Raw genomic sequence first — 23306 nt, forward strand, 5'->3', positions numbered from 1 at the left:
CCCTTTGTATTTTTGGCGAAAATTTTCGCGATTTTCAAAAGTGCTGGAATCAATTCTTTGGCGCACTATATCGACGTAATTTTGCGAGAGAAATCGATTGGGCGCAATTCCAATACGCTGCGATCAACGCATCAAAAGTTACAGCCAAAAAACGAGATCCTGTAATTTCGACATTTTTCAGCAGGTGCTTTTTCGCTCGCCGTTTCTCTCCTGTTGGTCCTACGCTCTCTTCGCTGCGATTTCTGAGTTCCTGAGGGTCCAATTGGTCAGATAAGCGTCATTTAAATCGAATCTGAGACCAAAAGTTTTTTGCCCAAAAAAAAAGTAAGGCTAACCCCTTTGTATTTTTGGCGAAAATTTTCGCAATTTTCAAAAGTGCTGGAATCAATTCTTTGATGCACTATTCTGACGTAATTTTTTGAGAGGGTCGAATGCGCGCATTCCGACGGAAGGCTGGCTAACGCCTTCGGATTTCTCTGAAAATTTTGACGATTCCTAATAATATCGGAATCAATTCTCTGATGCCCCACCACGGTGTGATTTCGTCAATTACGACTGGAGAATCTGATTACGCTCACGGTCAATTAGAACTATTCAAGAGCAATGGGTCCAATGTTACAGCCGAAAAAGATAAGATCCAGTTGCATTTCCTTCGTAGTTTCACAACTGATGGTCCTATTATGCACTAGATGTCTGTTTCCAATTCCATGAGGCCCAATTGGTGGACAAATGATTCTTGAAAATTTATTCTGAGGCAATAAGACGTTTTTCTCATTTTGAAAAATGTGGTCTACCGACTGAAGAACGTGACAGCCTTACTTTTCACTAACACAATATAGACTATCTTAGCATGTGAGAGTTACATAACGGATAGAAATCAGTCAAACCTTAAGAAAAATTATTGTTTTATTTCACTTCATAATATTCTCTCATAAGTCAGATCCTTTCGAAGTTGTGCATTTGTTATTCTCGTCAGAGCCTGCACGACAGCGTTAATTGCGTGGTGACCAAACGTATCATCTTCTATACTTCTCGGGTTTATTTTCAAGTCCGTTAATTTCATTCGATGTATTATCCTTCCGCAAATGTTGATTTCTACGCGATCCCATAGTTTTGTTGGTATTAGTTCAACGGTGTGACCCATTTTCTGCAAGACGTCTGAAAATAATTACCGAATTTCAACTTTACAAATAAATATTTCCATATACACAACTATTTATCGTCAATTAGCTTCACATTCGTTTATATTTTTGGTCAAGCTTGTAGCAAATGGTCTTTAAGCATTATGTAACTCGTATTAGCTCCGCAGCAACTGAGCAGACTAGGTTTTCAAATCAATAATAAATAAATTTTTAAGAATGTAATAGAAATTTCATGTATCGCGGGTTTGATTACTACCCACGAGATGCTTCAGGCGGTGAGTTCGATGCCGAAGAATTCCCCAAGAAACGTAAGGACCGTAATAGATTTTTATGTATGCCTTGATCCCTTTGCATTCGACGCCACAAGTACAATCTATCATCTCATGATTACTGGACATGAGAGGTCGGCCAATGTTCAATATTATCCACGATCGTCTTGAATTCACGCACTTCTTACAGAAAATTCACCAATCTTAATTGATTTGGTAAACGATAAACTCTTTTATATTAACCGACAAATACACACAACGTTTGTTCTAAAAAAAATCCACCTATCGTATCTGCTTGAAATGTTACGTCGGCAGTCATCTATTAATATCGATATGTTAAACTTCGATTACTCCTCAGATGAATGAAGTACAATAATTTTAAATAAAAGCGACGGACGCTGTTTTCCAATTGAATTCGATCACAGTGAAGAATATTATTAATTAATTACTACTTGATTTTTCGAACAGGTTAGATTTCTGCAGATTTTCTTTCCTGCCGGTGACAGAACATATTCAAAAATTATTCATTCTGGAAGCTGGAAGAAATATACTACAAAAATGATATTTGCTATTTTGATACACTCATAGCATGTAATAATTGGAAATGGCGAAAAGAGGTCAGACCCTAGGCCTGGGTGGAACTATAATTTACCTGTAGTTTAGATTTTTATTACTTCTTTCAAGTTCCAGGCTTTAGACTTTTTCCAGGCTCAATAAGTGGGCTGGTGGGTCACGAACCTATCAGATCCGCTGCTAGTGAGTGGCTGCCATAAATCTCTGGAGACGTATAAGAAAGTATTATAAGCACGGGAGATCACCGCCGGAACGTATCTCCTTAAAAACGTCAATATCTTTCAAGTTCGTCCTCGCCGCAGCGTTCCTCGAACTCGCTTTCTTCTCATATGAGCACATTGGCGCCTTACGTGTTTTTTTCATACTGGTTAAATTGTCAATAATTCTACGTCAACGGTACCGAAATCAAAATGGCGTTACATGTTTGAATATTATCGCTACGAATTTCTATAAAATATGTCACGTGCAGCCATGCAAGTTTTGTAGGGTTTATCAAAGGTATCTTCTAGTTTTCGTACTTTTTTTTTCTGCAAACAAAAATTTAGAGCGAAACTACATGCTGGTTTTTCAAACAATAGTCAAATTCTGATAATAAGCGACGCTGAAAATTCGAAATCAATCCCCTGATCATACGTAGATTCCCAAAATTACATTTAAGGTAAATTTATTCAATTCTGAAAGATATGCTGCATGGTAATGCTAAAACGGAATGATATGAGCAAAAATACATTTCAAATTCATATACGTTTAGTATGTGATTTCGCTGTTCGTTTCGAACCATCGAGTAGACGTTGGTTTGACGTCACTGTGTCCAACGTGTTTTTCTTGGGTACATTGCTCCTAATCCCTAATCAGACAGCCTTCTGCCTGACCACCTTCGAGGTGAAAGTGTTGCTTGACTTCCGCTTCAAAGAACACCTATTCAAGTTAGGTACTCATGAAAACGTGTTAGTACGCCTGCAGTTGTGGGCCTGATTGAACGTGCATCCCCGTAGTTACCGAGCCACCGGCTTCCCATTAAAAAGTCATACCCTACACGGATGCAGCTAGTTCTGTTGCTAAGCCTGCAATACGAGAAGAGATATTATCCAGCTGAAAGATCGTAAAACCGCCTTATATACTCAAACATACATGATATTGCAGATCGTACGCAATCACATATCTCACATACATGGTGTTATTATATTGCATGTACAACCATCTGCAACAAGAATTTTGACTTGTGATTCACATGATTCCGTACAGATACTTCGCTCAAGAGATCTGTAGTGAAGCTGGGGCCAAAAACCTGTTTAGTATTTCACAGCACGTAAGCCGTCTTCGGCATATATCAGCAGATCGTCAGTGTATTCGAGTATTGAACTAGCGAAAAAAAAAGTCATCCTACAGATAAAGCAACATGTTTCACCTCCTACTGCAATTCATGATTGAAAAATGATTCCTGTTCGTAAAAACATATTTAAACGTATTCGCTGTAGGTAATGCATCTAGAAACGGTAAATGTGTATCCTTGCATCTGCACGTGGTCTGGGAGAAATTGCTTGAAATAAATCAGATTAACGAAGACTTGAGAATGAACATTGATGGGATCTTAAATGCCTACGGCGCTTAATAGTCTCGCATAAAGTGTGGGCGGGATTTGCAGCCCGTGCCCGATTGTATTTATAGTTAGCCGTGTAATGTAACTTCTATAACGGTAAATGCAATATCTACACAAGTTCTATCTTCAGCGAATTTCACGGCCAATACCGAAGTCCGAAAATCTTACTTCGAACGGTATACTGCAAAATAGCAACAAGCGTAACATCGCACTTGCAATAAGTTGAAAGTTTGAAAGTATATGTATAATCGTAAACACAATTATCAAGTGATTCACATGTCACAGATTACAAGGACATTTCCTCTGGTCACGGTCATGGCTTCGTTACGCAAGGTGAAACTCCTCCTATCACGAAACCACCTGCAATGGGGTATTTTTTAGTACGAAGAGCAGACAGTGCGCTAAAGAGTTCAACATCTACCTCGCTGTGACGAGCCACGTCCTGCTTCGTAAATTTGTTCAACAAAGGATCCTTAATCGTACCTTCCGACGCACGCGAGCTTTCGAGGTATATTTATGGTAACAGGGAAATCCGAGTGTCACAGTTACGATTTAATTCAACCAGTTACGACCGTTTGGGCGTCGGAAGCCAGTTTTTTGTAAGCGCGTCGTACTCGAACTCTCGGTAGGGACACCGTGACACACATCAGTGGCAGCGCACTAACGGTATCACCAGGCTGACCTACTCTTAAGGCCGTCGTCGCACCTCTCTCCCTGGCCGACCGACCAGCCGTATTTGCTGTTTCACTCCGAGGATCGGAGTACACACTTTTTCCTTCGAACTTCGATGGGTACCCCGGTACCGATGACAGCCAGTAATCAGAGCCCCCTTGACTGCAGAAGAGCTACCCGTCCAGTCCGGCATGCCTGACATGTAGCCGTCCGTCGTGCAGGGCAACGACAGTACAGCACCAACCCCACGGAGGCAAACCGATTGTGGCTAATGTGGTGTACTTTTACAGTGGGTGATAGAGTGGTGCTGGATCAAGCGAGGCTAGACAGGTGCCTCTAGTGTTCCATTTACTATTGCGGTGACTAGAGTGAACCAGTGACACTGATTTTCGGATTTACACGCCTTGTCTGTACCGGACCGCTGAAACTATGAGGATTTTCATTTTGCTTGTATTTTCGGTGAGTTCACACGACGTTTAACGAATTTCTGCGCCATCCGTCTACGGAATGTGTCTCTAAATCGGATTTCTAGTTTAATTACTTTGACCTAATTCGCAATCACAGATTCCACCGAAACCGTAAAGTTATCAGTAATTATAAACGGGGACCGAATAAAAATCTCTACAGGCATTCTGATAAACGGTGTGACGCTATTTATATTTCATTTTTGAAGTTTACAGATTTATTGTAAAGAGATGTAGCTTCGAATCCACATGTATTACTCACATATTCAAATACAGTGTAACTCACGTCCGTATCGCACGGCAAAAATCCTTACTAATGCAACCGTAGTATAAGGTCTGACGATAGATGTACATATATGCATATATATTTTTTCATATATACATATATAAATGTATATATATATAAATATACTACGGCTGTTAAAATCCTCACGGAAATCGGTTAGAGCTATTTCTCTTACGGGTAACTGAGCGAAATCTAAAAATCACAGCCACATCCCTGATATCCGCTATTGTTCCATACCCCTATAGAGTCTATATTTTACTGAACGTGAAGGGCGTAATATAAATCCACGAGATCCTTGTCCAACCACTTAGGGCCTCGTAAGAATCGTCAAATAACATTCAGTAACAAGCGTAATCTGCTGGGAATGAAATAACACCGTAATTGGTCTCCGGGTCGTGGACGGTCAGGACGAAGATCATCGGAAACATCCGCGTTTGATTTCAATTGTTTGAAACGAGGTATTTTTTTACGCGGGCTGCCAAGGGGTGTTTCACCGGAGAAAAAATTGAGACCGTTTTTACGTATTTCGTGATTACTTACATTTTATAGAGTGATTACGAGAGATATAAACTTCACTTTACTTCAGAAATAAATTTTACCATAATGACGTGATTTCTCATGATTGTCAAGATTTCACGTAATTTCTTCAGATTACAAAGAGATTCCTGTAATCCTAAGTGATTTCTCGTGACTACCAGTGGTTACCTTGATGATTACTAATGCAGAATTTTATTTTCATATTACCAATTTCAGCGTAATTTCAGAGATTACCAAATGATTTCGATGAAACACACCTTGCGGGTTGCGCATCCTGTCCACCCTGAATCAGCCATGATGACAATTGTACACGTCCATGAAATCTGCACTAATAATATTCACGCGTCCTTGCATGTTGTCCAGAATTTTGGTTGTCGCAAGAAAAATATAAGATTTACTGTACGATGGCGCAATCGTCATTATTGTCGAGAATCTCGAACAAGGTTAAGGACTACTCGTCAAGAGCAGTTTGCGAAAGGTCAGGTCATTCATTACTGTTCCATAACAATTGAAGCAGTGATGAAAGAGTACACCTATGGTGCATGTGAAAGGTCCCGCCTACCGGTCATCGACCTGGTGTGCGCGCTTGCATGCGTACGTACACGTGAAAAATTTTAAATCATGCCACTGATCATTGTATGCAAAACTGGAGAGCCGCTGGTATCACGCACCGACTTTAGATGGATTCCAATTAATTTGTAAGAGAAAAAAAAATCTGACGATGCACGGCGATTAATTGCACAGTATTCAGTGCTGTACGCGTAGTTACGTTTAGTAATTGTTACGTATAAGATAAATTATCATTTTCTGAACAATCCAATTGTCACAACTATAATTCTCGTGTCACTGTCAACTTTTCAGTAAACAACAAACATATTACATCAATTAAACTTTTCAACCATTCATAAATTGGATAGAAAGTGTTACATTTGTTCAATCAATCTTAAATTCGAATTAGTAATGTAGTAACATATTTCCAAAGACAAGGTACGCTGACACGGTTAAGTCAAGTCTATTTCCATGTTACTATATCTAGTTATTTTGATATCAACGCTAGAATTGTACGTAAGACTGTCCGGAGAATCCACAACAAAGATACTTAGTTTCCTCCTATTCTATGCGCTATATTGACATTGAAAGTTATTTCCAAGTTCAATCACGCCTCGAGTAGGACACACCTGACAAATTAAGGTTCCAATGATGATCGCTTGCCCACCGTTATCCAATTGCCCGCGAAATTGAAATTGGTACAGATATTATATATCTGGCCTCTGTGCTCAACGACCCACTGCACTATAACGACAACCATACATGTATCGCACACACGCAAGACGACGTAAAAGGCAGTAACATCACCAACCACTGTGTATAACTATTCGTACTTGGAATATTATCGAAAACTTTTCTAGACATCGTCAAATAATGAAGGGCTGCCTGATTTCAATATTTGCTTGCGGCAACCCAAGCATGTAAACCGATTGGTCCAATTGTTAACGGTTAATCTATCAAATTAAAAGCATAACGGGGCATCCAGCAAGCGGTACGATTTCTCCGCAGAGCCAACTTAGCTGATCACCAATCAGTGATTGCAAATATACACACACAATCATATATATATATATATATATATATATATATATATATATATGACTCTGTGCGCGTGTGTGTAGATGTGCGTACATGCGTATACATATGTGTATTTATATATCTGGAAATACGGGTGTATATACCTAAATCACCTTGAACTTGTGCGAAGAGTCGTAAACACGGATGGTGAAGCGATTACCTGTCTGCAAAAAGTAGGTCATCCGGTTTTATGTATGTTTGTGCAAATTTGAAAGCTGTCGCGAAACATGAACCATACGAGTTACCGATTATGAAGGTACTTTCACTGAAGTCTTCGATATGCTAGGAACAACAATACGTCGAAGCAAACGCATCCGATCGTCCGTCGCAAACTTTCACATCTTTATTATTCGGCTGCTGAAGAATGTAACTGTATTCTAATCGTAAGAATATGGAGTACTCCTGCTTGCGTGCTTATATCTCATTGGCGGTCGTATCCGTTATACCCTGGTGGTTCAAAGTCAACTAAAATACCACGGAACATTATACAGAAATAAACCCTTCAAATCTCATCGCTACCACGCATCAATAGTATGAATTACTGGTGGAGTATTGGTACAGAATATTATCATCCACAAATCAAGTATTAACGTTTCCTACCGCGGGCTTCACAATTGTACTGACCTCCGATACTAAGAACTACATATCTACGTTCAAAACTCCAATATTGCAGTACTCGAATAGACTCGAAATAGATACCAATGGGATTGAAACTCCAGTTATTCAATACCTTGTATCCCTGTAATGTAATGAATAGTAATAATACAATAAATTGTAATTTTTACTTGCCGTAATGGAGTAAGCTGTCGGAATGACGTGCTGTACCTGTACTGTGTATGTCTCTAGGGTCTTGGCTTTTCAGGTTCTTAAATTGCAGTTGAGTAGATGTCAAAGCTTCAGAGGTGGCAGTTCGGGAAACTTTGGATATGATGCTTCCTCAGCCTGTAGTAGACCCTACTCAAGATCGGCAAGAGCACGATTTGAAAATCTTCCCTGTGACTTCAGACACCAGAACTGGTGCACCGTTCCTGGCAGTGCATACCCATGGTTAGTTCAGTTGAATTGTAAAATGAAATTTGAAGGACTGCAATTGCCAATTTTTGTCCAATTTTTTTCAAAGTCCATCTTTACCCTGATTTTCACACTGAATATTAATTATACGGGATTTAGGCACGCGGTGCGTCGTTTCGTGCAAGAAAATCAAGGTCTGATGCGACGCATGTACGGAGATGAGCGACACATCAGCGTCCTAAGAGCAGAGATAGATAATAACGATGTCACCGAGGCTGATATCGACGACGAATTTTTTCAGCCAGTCGATGATTCCACGTAAGATTTTTGGAGTCATTTATAAGTACAACTGAGTTCAGGTTTTTAATTTGATCTACAGAAGTATCGGCTGAAGTTGAAAACAAATTTTTATATCTTTTTCTCGTAACGCTGCAGATACTTTGAGGACGAAGACGACTATGAAGAGTTTGAAGATGAAGATCAAGAGAGCGCCGCGGAGTTTGAAGATCGAAGCTTTACAAGCAGAGCTTTTGACGACTCTAGTGGTAGAAGAAGATTCAGCAAGTTCCCAAAATTGGGAGATTATTCACGACCTCAATTCCGGCCTACCAGTACCAGGACGACAGCAAAGTTAACGACGAACGACTCAACAACAAAGACACCGGTTACTAAAACCGAAGAAGAAACTATCAACAATTCTACAGATCAACAGAATGCGACGATCGTAGAAAAAACTACAACACCGGTAGTAACTTTGGCTCAGATTGCTAACGTGCAAAATCTGAGCATCAATGAAATTCCGGACAAACAGCCGGACAACCTAGACGTAAAATCGGAAAATCTCACAGATCTGCCCGAAACTGTCAAAACGACGACCGAACGTATGACTTCTGAAATGGAAGTAACTACGGACTTACCAACAACTGTAATGGTGGACCCCCTAGACGTCGAACTCGGTGACGAACCGGCCAGAAACAATCCGAACAAAGGTCCAGGTATCGAGCAGCTATTTGCTGCCACAGAGCAGCACTTTAGACCGAGGCCAGAGTACAGACCACCGGAAGTGAGGCCGGGAACTGCTTCGCCAAATGTGGGAGGACAACTGTTCCAGGACGTCGCTGCGAAAGATCAAGCTCCGCCGATCCTGAGGCCAAGAGGAGTGTAAGGGCTCTTTCACGTTGTACGGGATGGAATACTTGATAAATTGTATGACTTTGTCTCAGTTTTAATTTTCCTCAATATCATTTTTCTTCAGAAACGCGTGTCCGGTAAAAGAAGAAGTCGTCGCACCTTTCTGGGCGAATAACACTCGTGGCGAGGTACTCGCCCTGCTAAACCTTTATCCGTTCGAGCAGTACGTACATTGGGAGAAATGCACGTGAGTAAAATTTTCCGTCACCATTATGTTATAATCGCAATACATTAGTGTTGATATCGAGTAAAATCCATTGATTAGGAACGAGAACAAGCAGATGCACTGCCGGGATGGGTGTAGATGTGAACAGCAGTTCAGACTTCACAGACTGCTGGCCTATGACCCGAATAATGAGTGCCGAGGTATCTTCAGCGACTGGTTCAAGTTTCCAAGTTGTTGCGTCTGTCGATGTTATGATTTACCGGTTGAATTTCGAGTCACGTCTCGTTCGCCAAGGGCGCAAAAACCTCGACGTAAAACCAAAAATCAAATGCCGTCCCAATGGTACACGCACTGAGGACAGATCGGGGGTCAAAATACAGCCTACGGAACACCGGTTGGAGAATTATTCGGAATACGCCACAAAGTTTTTAAATATATAGTATTAATTGTCTGATGTCGAGGTCAAATTATCTAGAGTATTTATTATACGTAGATATTACGTTGAATTTAGCAACACGCTGAGTGTATGTCACTGTGATTAAGTTTGGATTTATGTTCAGTTTTCGGAGTGCTGAATTCCAAATGAGCGATTGAGAGTTGTGATCGCAGCCCAACATCAGTTTATCACTGTTCAAATGAAGAACGGAATAATATGTCACTTGTAAACACACAAATTTTCATTTTATGGTAATTCTTAAAATCGTAGCACGATACTTATATTTTTCATACTACACTGACGATTGAATGTGAATAATATACTTACGACAGGTTATTGAAACAATTAATAAAAAAAGTGAAACACATTCTTAAGATTCTTTACTACGTGTACGTTTTTGTTGAATATGTGTAATCATGAGTAGTGGACACAGTGTTACTTGACAATCACTACACACATACCTGAATTCAGCAAGAATCGACCAAACTCAGGTTGTCTACTCACTACTGCCCGTGACTACACCTACTCATAATTATAACTTATTATAAAGCTTTCATTTTTATATTGTACGATTTATCTTGCTTGCCTATTATCAAGATACAATTTATTTAAGATACGTTGACATACGTATGTTATTATAACTTACAATTATATACAGTACTACATTGTAACTGGTTAAAAAGTACTCAGGTCACTTTGTGCGAGTGAAATGATTTTTATATTCTTCATCGATCTGTCATAAAACTGACGTAATTTCAGTAAAAACTGACAAAAGCATAACCGTCCAAAAAGTAGAAGGGAGAAAAGAAGTTTGGTTTTTCGTAAAAGAACGAACTTACCCTGTATAAAACTTAATACATAATATGGGAATTCATGCATTTTATCCAATGTGTGCGACGAACAAAATAAAGTAACAGTTTACTACCACGATAGAAATGAAATGGATAAGAAAAGAGATGTTCGAATTTGATTTGACATCGCATGTCTAACGACAAAAGACCGTAAGCACTAATAATGCGATTTCAGTAGCAAAAATTCGTATGTTTTTTTTTCCACCATTCCCATGAACAGCGTGTGATAACGCTCAAAACCTTATACCATTACACATGCGATTACAACACCAATTGGCAAATCGGAAACTATGTGCGTATTTGAAAATGCTTATGATTGTAATCGTTAATCCATTTCTTGTTAATTCATTACTTTGATTTTATTGTTTAAATTATGAATATATATACACCATATTCCTTAACTTAATGGATAATATATAATAACAATAATATTACAAACTAAAGCTGCCTATTGTCATAACAGTATTCCATAAATTTTCAAATATTTGAATTTTTTACAAAAAAAAAAAATCATCATAGATTCAAATTCCGTATGTTATAAGGTACCGAAACACAAACGGCTCATAGTCGTCGCTTGATCAATGAAAAGTAAAAATGCAGATTTTACCTGATATTAATATTCTATATGTTTAAACATTGGCCAGCGAGTATCCGCCATTTGTTACATAATGATTTATTTGTAATTTTCATTGTATTTAATTTCATTAGACGAGTTATAAATGCTGCATTGTAAAAAAAACAAATTAAACAATGATAAACGTTAAACGTTAGTATTTTTATTGGGCATCCAGTTAGAGCAGAAATTGCTCAAAAACAACCTCCATATTCAACAACATTACCTACAACTACTGTATAAGAATCAATGTCAAATATATATTATGTAAAGAAGCTGTGTATAAATATAAATATTTATAAATACGTGCTAAAACATTTGGTATCAAAACCATTGCAGGAAAAAATGTCGAAAAATTCATCTCAAATTCTCTCATAGTCTCTTAGCATATAGTGTGGTATATAATATAGTAAGATTTAATTAATTCACATTGAATTGCATTGCAGTGAAAAGTGGACTGCTCTAATCTATATCATATAATTGCTCCACAAACATATCACCCATGTTCGGATAATATAATATATTATTATGAATGCACTGAGACAGCCTAATTGAATATTATGTGTATTATGTATACAAATTACAAGAAGAGCACATTATAGGAACACAACAATATTAGTGACTGCTGAACAACATTGGCTCACTTTTTGAGTAAGAAGATCGTATATATACTACTCTAGACAGTGCTATACTTGAGCAGCCAGTTCTTTTTTCTTTGAAACGCTTTACGAATGAATCATACGTTTGGCAAATTCAACAATACCATCACTTTCAGTAGAATACCATTCTTTAATTCATTGATCTTCTCAATCTTACGGGTAAAACCTACTATTGCTATGAAATGACACTTCATTTTAATCAATTGCACGATGAAATAACTAGCAAAAAATGTTAGTGAAGTTGCCTAGTTGTCACAAGTATATTCAATTGTATAATGCACTGAGTGGAGTAGCTATGTAGCCAATTTTATGGTATAAACTGAATAATCAGATTGAAGCTCATTTCAATATTCAGGAGTTGATAGTTTCTGCATTTTGAAATTGAATCAGATTGCTGTAAACTTTTTAAGCTAAAAACACTTCACCATTGCAAATATTACAGAATGCTACAATATATCATTAATCACAGGGCACCAAAAGTTAAAATATATTATTTATAATACATTCGATTGGCGATTTATACATCACTATCAGTACCAAGGCACAATAATGAATATTGTAATCGGTGACGAACATTTCAAAAGCACCAAGTAGAACACATAAAAATCGTATGGACTTATCTTTTAATCAAAGAGTTCTTTTAAATGAAGTTATGAATAAAAAAAACTGACACATCACAAACCACATGCCGATCAACATTCGATGTGAAATTAATAAATCATGCGTGCCTTTCTTTAATTCAAGTATGGGAGGACTTTGTAAGTGATAATTGGACATTTTTTTTCGGCCATTTCGCATATTCCATAATTTAATACTAATTTCTTGGTTAAAAATGTGATATCCAAATTAAAACTCGGTACATACCACCTTTAAATAATATTCGTTGAATTATTTTCTCGTTATTGTGAATAGTTACGTAAGTAAATAACATATGAAAAATTTTACAACGGTATACAATTTGTTTAATAAATTTTGATATTTTTGCTTCCCCCTCATTGAGAAAATTGATGTGCCAACAATAGAAAATAAAACTTTTACTAGCCCGTGATTAATTTGTAATAATTGATCTCGATATTCTAATTGCCTTTAGGCATCGATGTTTAAAGTATTAAAAGTTGCAATCTAAGATTAAACGGACAAGAAATAATTACAACAATCGAAGATGACAAGAGAAATTATCATAGACAATATTATCGGAAGAAGAAAAGTATCTGCGTAATAGTCAAGTAACACAGAGATGTTAAATTCGTAAAAATAGAATACTACTCAAGACCAGGCATGACTTGAGTGACAGAAATTCAAAGACAGTCTGATGAACTATTTGAGATTTCTACGACAAAGTCAATGCCATCAGCCCCTTTAGCTACAATATATCACCAGCAATGCTTCAATGAATTCTAGTCATCTTATTGTGAGTGCAAAGTGCAACTACCTATGTGAATGTAATATTATTTTATTAGGTATATTACTATTAACGCTATTTCAATGTATATGTCTTTGTCTACTGTAGTTTATGTATGTACGTCTAAATGTATGATTGGATACAGATTGTCTAAAACATTCGTGTCATATGTATAAGTGAACATTGTTACAATGATATGTTGTTAACGCAGTATCTGCAAAACTGTGATTGTATCATTACAATCACTATTATTGAGCTGTCAAGTTTCTAAACTTTACGATTGCTTATTTTTATATTTAGTATCGGACTTGCTTGAAATGTGACGTATTAGAACTAACTACTAAATACTGTAGAATTTCCAGTGACCCTCAATATCATACGAACCAATGTTAAGAAGAAATTTTTCTGAAAACTGAAATGGTAAAATATCATTCATACATACGAGTGCGACAGACGCAGTCGATTTTACCTGAGGCCGGTAGTAGCCAGTAATGACCAGTAGTGACCAGTATTCAATAAATGACCTGGTTGCATCATCTTCAGTTTTCCAGTAGTAAAATTACAGAAATTCGTTCAAACACAGACAAATATTCAAGCAAGCCTTTGTAAAATCACATAGCAAATATAATATTTAAAACATATGCCAGTAATTTGTTCTTTGTTCCTAATGTCACTATTTAAGATCATTTTGGCTACGTTAAAGTAGTATTGTGGCTCCACTAAATATCACTTTATAAATCATTGCCAACTGCCAATGGAAACAAGATTAATCGTACCCTTATTAATTATTATATTCTTGTAATTTTTGGTCTGCGTAAACTTATGCCTAAATATTGTCCGATTAGAAAACTTAATTTTACAAGAAAACGTAAAAGCAAAAAAGCAAAAAAACGATCACGAAAAACCAATAGAGACCGAATAAATCTTATTCTCAACTCATACGATTTGAGAAGTCCACAGCTAATAATAATAATTAACGGGCTCAAGAACATAAGATGGCATAAAAACAAATTAATAATTGGTTAAAGCTAGATCGTGCCACTTAGATCTTCATGTGGTTAGTACAATAAGCTCGATATCGTTCTCAGTACAATAAATAATACAATTTTGAAAATATTTAGTTGCACTTGAAACATGAAGCAACTTATGACAATATTTCCAGTACAACTAGCTCAACTCCAAAAAAAAAGAAGTGATGAAATCCATTGAAAATCATCTTGTTGTGATTTCTAAATAATTACAAAATCGTCTGTTTCTATACAATTCAATACCACATTTGCCACGTAAGGTAGCTTTTCCAATTACTGAGCCTTTCATTTTTCAAGGTTACCAGTTATAAATAAAAACTATGAAATTTTCAATTAGACAAGTAATAGTTGAAAGCCTATACAGGAAGAAATTGTTGAATTTCAAATTTTATCTTGAATGATTGAAAGAGTAATTTAGAGAAATAAGTTTCAGCAATTGGAAAATCTACCTTATGCCAAACATTTAATTGATCGAATTATGCAACTTACAAAATAATACACCTCACCGTAATTGCTATAAATTATTATTAAAAGTTAATTGTGTTGCTTTTTGTTTGTAGAAATACTTATTTTCCCATGTTATATTTACAAATTAGAATCAGGAACTGCTGTATAAAGATTAATTCCTGTTTGTGTATTTCCTTCTCTACCAATTCCATTGTGTATTGTGACTTAAGCGCTTAGAAATTTCTAATTTTTTTAATTGACACTATACGACCAGACATTTGGTTTTATTTGCTATTAATAATCTGTTCCAATTTAAGTTCATGTAATCTAGCAACAATTATGAATTGTTCAATTTCTTTCTGTATATACCTATTGTATATTTTCGAATACTTGGCCGATTTAATTTTTACATTATATATTATAACCTCAAGTACTATACATATTATAACATGATATTACATGCACTGTGGATCGAAGATTATCATATGCCAGCTTAAAATATTCCAAAGATGTCAATTACCAAGAAAGTGATTAGCTATTGTTTGAAAATAACTTACCCGGGTACTACCAAGGTTTTAAAATAAGAACGTGTAATTATTTAATGCCTATAGCTAGTCACAACCAGAGCTTCAAGGTGGCATTAATCCTACCTCCACATCAGTACATCAAGGCAACACCGTGTCTCATTTAAAAATTATGCTTAGCATATAGCAGCCGAAACCAAAATGCAGAACTTGATCTTACTCGATGCATGGACCCAAACATTTGACATCGAATTTTTTTACTTCTACCCTCTTTTTGTGGTCGATTTATTAAAGCATGATGAACCATGTTTCGTGACACTCTTCTATACCTATATCTAAATAACAAAAAACAACTTGATATCACAATTTATTTAGGAATGAAGCAAATGATGGGATGATTTTGGTATTTTTAGCATCTAACGTTATTAATACTTCAAATAGAAAATGATGCTATCAATGATTACATGTCTCCCATTCGATGCTCAATTCTCATTCAAACATAAAATTCTGCTCAACCGTTAGATTTAATTAGAATCATACGGATTGCATGGGCAATCGAGCGCATGTCTATTACAATTGTATCTCCAATTCAGAATGTAGAATTATTATTATCGTATTGGTATTATTGCAGCTACTATTATTGCTATTATCATTATCATTGATGTTGTTATTATTATTATTATTGTCGTCGTCGTCGTCGTCGTCGTCGTCGTCGTCGTCGTTGTTGTTGTTGTTGTTGTTGTTGTCGTTGTTGTTGTTGTTGTTATTGTTGTTGTTGTTATTATTATATACGGCACATTTACTGCATAGATTTTCGTTTCTGTCATACATTGGATAGTTCATTATAAGACTCAAATGTGGAAATCGCTTTGCAAATATCTACTTTTTCTCATGCAAATCCAATATTTATTCACTTATTAAAATTTACTTTATTGTTAAATTTCTAAACTAATAATCATCGTATTAGTCAAGATATTTATGACGTCAATAAAAAACAATGGGAGGTAAAAGAAACCCGAGCTAAAAATTTACTTCATGTTATAGAGTTTGTTAACCCAACGGAGCATTATAGCTTCGACTAACAACACGATAAAGAATAACAAAATGTTTATGGTTATTTCCATTGAAGGGTTCCAGATGACATACAAAAGTATATTGGATATTTGTCACGAGTTCGGCTTTGAGAGTAAAATATAAGTAAAGTAAGAATAAAGGTAACATCAACACTTTACAAACTCAATCATGGAATTTGTGGCTCAAATAATTAGTCACCCGTTATACATACATATACCTATATGTATATATAATGTAGATATGTCGATTGTTTTCGATCAGTCTAATAAAAATAAAAATGTATAATAATTTGCCAATAAAAAGAGTAATTGCATACTTTTTATGAGAGCCCTGTCAAGCAGTTAGATCGACTTCCATTGTGGCTTATGGGACCCCCCTCGCTGCTGTCAAGGTGGTCCACGGGCGACCCATAACGCTTTGCTTTGCTCATCATCCACTGCTGCTTTCACTTGCGTGCATATGTATGCCACATTTACGCCAGCTGGTATCACAGCTAAGATTCGTACAGCTCATTAACGTTTAATATAAATTATATACATTTCTCAATTATGGAAATCAGATGAGAATTAGTTAACTATACATGAATGGTGACTCACCGGAAATATAGTGTTTATATTCCGCCTCCAGTTTGAGAGCATTTTCATACATCTCTTTAGCCGCCTTTGCACTAACTTTATCACTTGGATACCTGGAATCCTTAACTTCCTTTATTTGTTTTGTGCTCTTAAACTTGATTAGCAAAACTATCGGATATATCTGGTGTCTATGTAATCGTTCAATAGAAGCAATAGATATATCTAAGATGCAGTGTGAATTCTGTAAAAAGTAACGTAAGCATTGACCATCATTAATAATTTAAAACTGTTGTTAAAAATTTACAACTTGAGCATGTGAAACACCTCCTAACGTAAGAGGTTTCGATGGCATCCATAAATAAATTTTCCTATACATAAAATTAAATTTAATTCTACCTTTTCACAAATTTCCTTAACTGCCTGGACAGTGGTGCACTCAAAATAGCTGCCTTTCTTTCTGTAGTCAACGTATAGTGAATCACGCAAGTGCTGCTCTAATGTAACCTGTGAGCAGTGCATAGCTTCTGGCAAACATCTGATAAACTCTCGAGGAAACTCTTGCAGGAGTTTTGTTGCTACACACTCGCTCAATGGGCCGATTATTAACACCGGTCTCAAAGTAGGATCTATTTATAAATAAATAAAAAAATATTTTTGATTGGTATTCTGATTTTTCCTCAGAACATTACAATAAGTAGTCAGTAATAAGTTAAACTATCTACCACTTAAAAATTCTTGGCGAAGCCCTAGTATTAAAACGTCTAATCTTCAGCTAAACATATTAATTTCTATCTACGTACAATCGAGTCGTTCCACACGCTGGTAGGTGGCTGGTATGTTTTCTTCGTTAAGAGTACCACTATCGCTATACCACCCGAGGTTCACTCCAGTAAGTTGGGAAAGTTCTTTGCTGTCTCTGCTAGACGATCGCTGATGCTTTTTACGACGGAAAAAACTACGTCTAGCACTAGTTGTACCTCGCCTGCCAGCATCTGTCTCCAAATCACCCAAGGATCGTCGTAACAATAATTCTTCTTCAACTCTATCAAAGAAATATGGTAAATATTGAAGACAAAGTTAATTATACGGTTTTAATGTAAATTTAGAAGACATATATTTGTCTTATACTTACTTGAACCTACTGGGAATAATACCACATTGTTGGCGTCGTCCTGCTTGATCTACTAGCCAAGCTCTCCAATATCCTGGTGTACCGTTAAACATGGTATTATCGACATATAGAACATCATCTTTGTTGAATCGCAGTTGCAAGTTATTACCGAGCTCTCCCACTCTGTCAAACATTGCTCGTATATAGAAACTATCACCTGGCTTGTCCTTAACTTCTTTGTAATGATCAGGTAAGTGTTGTGCTATTAACGTGACTTTGTCTGCTGGCCTTGCAAGCTCTAAAGCAGCCTGTTCAGCAGTAGCTTGTCGCAGGTCAGCTCCATTATATTCAAGAATACGATCACCGGTTCGCAACCCAGCACCTTCCGCCAGACACCCAGGTTGCACAGAATTTACAAAAATACCAACGCTGTTACCTCCAACAAGGGAAATGCCAAGATTAGAACATTTTCGAGTTTCTATGAAGAGATACCTAGGCTCCCCAGGCGGTGGACTCTGTCTACTTTGCTCATCTTGTGTCGGACTTCGGACAGTAGCATTTTGACGCTGCAACGTCGTAACTGCTTGATTTATTTGCGCGCGAGTCAAAGTGTTGTTACCACTTCTCAAGGTCTCCATTGTTGCAGAATTTCTAATGCTATCTAATGCTGTACTATTTCTGAGATCTAGCGCAGTAGAATTTCGAAGTTCTGGATTCCGCACATTGATATCAAGCGATGCTGAATTTCTGATATCTCGTTCTCTGTCTTGAGTACTCCTGATATCTAGGGATGCCGAATTTCTAGCTTCTCTGTCTCCTCTCATTACGCTCAAAGATGAAGCATCTCGCTCAGGTTCAGATGAATCCAAGCTTTGAGCTACCTTACGTGAAGCTTCAGGACTGTTACAAGGTGTTGGTGAACCACTTCTACTCGCTTCTTCTTCTCCACCAGCTTCCGAAGAACTAGAAGATGCCGAGCCTTCCAATTCGTTGTATTCTAAAACAATCGAAAAAACGATTCAAAATTAAAAAACCACTATAGTCGGTTATCTCCCAATCGAAAAAACGGTGGGATTTCAGTGTATCAACTACAATTTCTTAGCAATACTTACTATCTGGACTGTATTGTACCAGCATAGTAATAGAATTACCACACTGTCGTAATACATTTGCTGCAAGCTGGTAAGTAGCGCTCCTCATGTTAATGCCACAGACCTCCAGCAGCTGGTCTCCAATTTGCAGTCCAACTTGTGAAGCTAAACTGTGCTCGCTTACTGTTGACACAAATACACCACCGCTCTCTAAACAGGATATTTGAATACCCAATGGCTCGACAGATTTATCAATGTGAACACGTCGTAATTCTCCTGGTGCTGGTCTGGGTTGTGCATAACAATATTCTGGCATACTGGCACGCTTGTTATCCCCTCTGGTAGTTCCTGTCCCAGGGCTTAGAACTTCGACGTGAAACGTAGGCATTGGACTGCCTCTGTCGGAGGTTCGTTCTATGCTTCCAGTAGATAGTTTGCCAACGCTACTCTTTGATGTCACGCTGGGATTGGATGGAATGCGAAATCTTTGATTCTCTTTCTTCCGAGGAAAGGTTCCTCCTTCGTACCCATGAGTATACGCCGGTACGTCGTAAGCAGTGGTTATAGGATGAGGACGAGGCTTGTGATAGTGCAGATCCATGGATGGGGTGTGCAAATGCCCAAACCCCGGTTGTGTTGATGGGCTATAAGGAGGCTCGAAACAATACGATCTCGGATCAGGGAGACCTATAGACTCTCCGGACTGTGCAGATGGTAAAGATGGGGGTGAAGGGTACCTGGAAGGTAAGGAATTTTGCTGATGAGGATGGGGATGGGAATGAGTGTAGGGGGGGAACGAGAAATTAGCCGCTAGCTGTCGTGGCCCAGACGAAGCCGAGCCTAGACTGTAAAGTTGCGAGTGTACTCTATTGTGTTGCATAGCATCCATCTGATTGTCGTTGCTTAGATATTTCTGGGCTTTTTTCTTGGTATAGTAATCCAGTTCTTTTCCAATATTGCATGATTTTACGGAAAAATCGATGCTCGTTTCAGACGGAGCAAGAGCAGCACTTAAACGATTTTCATTCACCTCAAATTCGTTTACAGACTTCTTATCTATATCCTTGAACTGTACAGCAGGTGAAAACGATTTCTGACTGAAAAGCTTACCAGATTTACTGAAATTAGGTAATGGACTTTCAACTGCTTTGTAGACGGTATGCCTGTTGCTAACGTTTGAAAATGTTGCTGCAGGGATGGGATTAGAGTTGCGATTATAATTGTAGCTCTCATATTTCGGAGGATGATTTAAAAGTACGCTCAATGGAAGTCTTTCTTTGGTTTTCCGTGGATGGAGTATAGTACCTGTCCCATTCTGTATTTGAGGACCGCCTCTAGCCTTTGGCCAAGTACCACCATTTTTTTCTAATTTTTCTCCTCTTCGTTTACTTCGTTTTAAAACACCATTATTAGCTTTTTTATGATAGCTCTCTATTACAGAATCAAGCTCTGCTATAGCATCTTGTTCCTGTTCAAAAGTATTTGGACTAGAATTGCGATGTCTCTTCTTTTTTTCTTCCCTATCTTTGCTATGCCTACGACCTCTGACGATATCGATTTTTTCCCTGATATTATCCCAAGCATTGCTAATACCACTTGATTTATCTCCATTCGTTGATTTTGACACTTTATACACACTACCGAAATTTGATGTTACGTAGCGTCTATCATAATCTTCAGGAGTCGTTTTTAACATTAACCTCTCCTGTTCAGTTTGCGAAAAGCTATTTACCATTTTATGCTTCTCTGGACTAAAATTACTGTCAGAGGAAATAGATTTAGTGTTACTCGGAGGTAAAGGTATTCCTTTTAGTGTCGTAATTGTCAGCACGTCTGTAGAATTGTCATTTAAAATTGCCATTGCTTCATGCGCTGAATTTAATCTGTCCATTGGCTTACTATTGATCTGAAAAAATTTACATGCATTAAAATGATTGTATATTTCCAAGATTTATTTCTTATGCATCATGTTTTTCATTGACGTCACCGACAGAAAGTGCCATAAAAAACTATTTAGGGTCGATTTAGATGGTTTTCAATAGAATTAAAACAAAGCCTCAATCAGGATTACCAAGTTTAAAAATTCTTACATTCAGCACACGATCACCAACGGCCAGGTTTCCTTCCTTAGCAGCCAGACTACCAGGAGAGATCTTCGATATATAAACGCCAAGTTCAAGTGCTATTCCGTGAGGAACTGATCCCACAGGAAGCTGAGTAGTCCGCAGTGAACGCCTTCCTAAACGACGCCTCCTAATGGTCAATATTGCTGGACTGACGCTACTTGTTCTTAGTGTCTCAAGCACCATTCTAGTTGAAACTGACGTGCAATCCACATTGTTAACTCTGATTATACAATCATTAATTCTGAGTTTACCATCAGCAACACTTCCTTGCGTGACTTGGGCAACGTAAATTCCTCCATCATTTGGATATTGAGGATCATCTCTGCCTCCAACTAATAAGAACCCCAGCTCCCGATCTGACTCGAGACACAACCTTGTCAAGTCCAGGTGAACTGTCAGCGTTTCCCATTCAGTAAGATCAGCATCAATAGCGGAATCGTGACTATGTCCATGACTCTGACCAAATTGAGTCGACCGCAACGCGTGATCTCCTGATTCAATTTTCACTTTCAAATCTTTCAACTCTTTCGAAGCTTCATTTCGTTGTTTCTTTATGTCGTCTGAGTCTCGCAGAGCGCTGGCAAGTTCAGAAACAGCACGATCTCTCTCTTTTCTAAGCCTGTCACACAAAGTTCTAATACTTTCTCTTTCTAATACAATTTTATCTCTTTCACTAAAAGCCCAGTCTCTTCTACGTTTAGAAACCTCAGCTTCTTGAATAGCCTCTTCAAGTTCTGCTTGCAAAGTATCAACGGATTTTCGTAACTTGTCAAGCTCAAGATTCGCTTGATCCAAATTATCCATTCGTTCCTTTTCTCTTTTCGCATAATCACGTGTACTTGTTTCGCGCTCTGCTTCTTTGTTAGCATTATCTCTCTCACAGTTATACGAATGTGACTCCAGGCGATGTTTATAATCCCTGCTGGAGCCTTCTGAATAATCGCCGAATTTCTGACGAAGATCATTACACTCTTTAAGTGCTTCGTCACGATCATGCAAGGCAGATGATATTTCTCTCCTTAGAGTTTCGATTTGGTAAGAAAGTGTCTTTTTCTAAAAATAATGTGAATTACAAAGGACTATTAGTGAATTGTAAAAACTTAACAGAGAAATAAATGTTTATTGGTAATTAACGAATGAATTTTATCAATCATTATCAATAATCTCTGAAATCGAATCCTGACGTGAATGAAATACTAAAAATATTTGCAGATTGGATCTCAGCCAGACAAACGTCACAGTTTAATGTCTTACATTCCATGAATGCCTCATGAAGACTCGGATGGGTGCCAAATACCTTAACAATTTATAAACGAATAAAAATGCAAACTTACTTCTTCAACAAACTGCTTATTCTGGTTTTCCAAATGTGTAATTTTGTTGTAGGCTTGAGTAAGATCATCACCGAGTTTCTCCATTTCTTTATGAACTGTATCGCGCTCACCCATGATTAAACTGTACTCCTGCAAAGCAGCGTTTCTCTCTTCTGTTAATCGCTTCATATCCTTGCTAGCCTTCATACGTACAACCATAGCCTGGTTAATCTCTTTAACTGCTTCTTCATGTTGCTGCTGAATCTTGGCTAAAGCTTCTCTGTATTCATTTCGTTCTCGCAATGCAATATCCCATTGCCGAATGGCAGCCGTACACTGCTGTTTTAACCCGTTACGCTCTCTCACTGCACTGATCCGCTCCTGTGCTATTTCTTCACATTGTTTCTTTAACCTGGCAGCACCTTCTTGTGCCAATTCCAGCTAGATGAAAAAAAAATATCAAGCAACTTTAGCTTACCTGATGTCTAGCATATCATGTACAATACACGAACTAAGTAA

General features: G+C 37.5%; 2 protein-coding genes and 1 long non-coding RNA gene across 13 annotated transcripts in view; 1 reads left to right on the top strand and 2 right to left on the bottom strand.

Moving 5' to 3' along the window:
* Nucleotides 1-809: 809 nt before the first annotated feature.
* Nucleotides 810-9233, bottom strand: LOC124309953 (uncharacterized). 2 transcript variants are annotated; one of them, XR_006909528.1, is made up of 5 exons: nucleotides 9098-9233; nucleotides 7995-8197; nucleotides 2730-3048; nucleotides 2064-2188; nucleotides 810-1158 (listed from the first exon to the last, which is right to left on the bottom strand). It is a non-coding gene; the product is annotated as an uncharacterized LOC124309953 (long non-coding RNA). The 2 variants fall into 2 exon arrangements; XR_006909523.1 differs by having other exon boundaries at nucleotides 2064-3048.
* On the top strand, nucleotides 4310-11375 carry LOC124309804 (protein spaetzle 4). Its single transcript, XM_046773555.1, has 6 exons — nucleotides 4310-4715; nucleotides 8032-8216; nucleotides 8340-8498; nucleotides 8616-9341; nucleotides 9436-9558; nucleotides 9637-11375. Exons 1-6 carry the CDS (start codon nucleotides 4686-4688, stop codon nucleotides 9890-9892), a joined length of 1479 nt encoding a protein of 492 aa, XP_046629511.1. The 5' UTR covers nucleotides 4310-4685; the 3' UTR covers nucleotides 9893-11375.
* Nucleotides 11032-23306, bottom strand: part of LOC124309566 (protein split ends-like) — a 111011-nt gene continuing 98736 nt past the window's right edge. For 9 of the 10 annotated variants that reach the window (XM_046773291.1, XM_046773327.1, XM_046773308.1 and 6 more), the window contains 8 exons: nucleotides 21439-21598; nucleotides 19370-21254; nucleotides 18279-19254; nucleotides 17947-18188; nucleotides 17543-17772; nucleotides 17168-17387; nucleotides 16888-17064; nucleotides 11032-15832 (listed from right to left, as the gene is read on the bottom strand). In XM_046773291.1, the coding sequence (XP_046629247.1) occupies nucleotides 16958-17064; nucleotides 17168-17387; nucleotides 17543-17772; nucleotides 17947-18188; nucleotides 18279-19254; nucleotides 19370-21254; nucleotides 21439-21598 (3820 nt within the window). In that variant the 3' untranslated portion in view covers nucleotides 11032-15832; nucleotides 16888-16957. Of the gene's footprint in view, nucleotides 15833-16887; nucleotides 17065-17167; nucleotides 17388-17542; nucleotides 17773-17946; nucleotides 18189-18278; nucleotides 19255-19369; nucleotides 21255-21438; nucleotides 21599-23306 lie in introns of those variants that run through there. The other variant, XM_046773366.1, reaches the window with a different exon arrangement.

The sequence above is a fragment of the Neodiprion virginianus genome, chromosome 1 (genome assembly GCF_021901495.1).
Source record: "Neodiprion virginianus isolate iyNeoVirg1 chromosome 1, iyNeoVirg1.1, whole genome shotgun sequence".
In the NCBI taxonomy this organism is placed as follows: domain Eukaryota; kingdom Metazoa; phylum Arthropoda; class Insecta; order Hymenoptera; family Diprionidae; genus Neodiprion; species Neodiprion virginianus.

Bases quoted from the DNA above. Each gene is read 5' to 3' on its own strand.
- LOC124309804 (XM_046773555.1), top strand. From the start codon at position 4,686: ATGAGGATTTTCATTTTGCTTGTATTTTCG. The intron at 8,499-8,615 runs GTAAGATTTTTG...GTAACGCTGCAG, and splicing joins CAGCCAGTCGATGATTCCAC to ATACTTTGAGGACGAAGACG. The intron at 9,559-9,636 runs GTGAGTAAAATT...TCCATTGATTAG, and splicing joins GTACATTGGGAGAAATGCAC to GAACGAGAACAAGCAGATGC.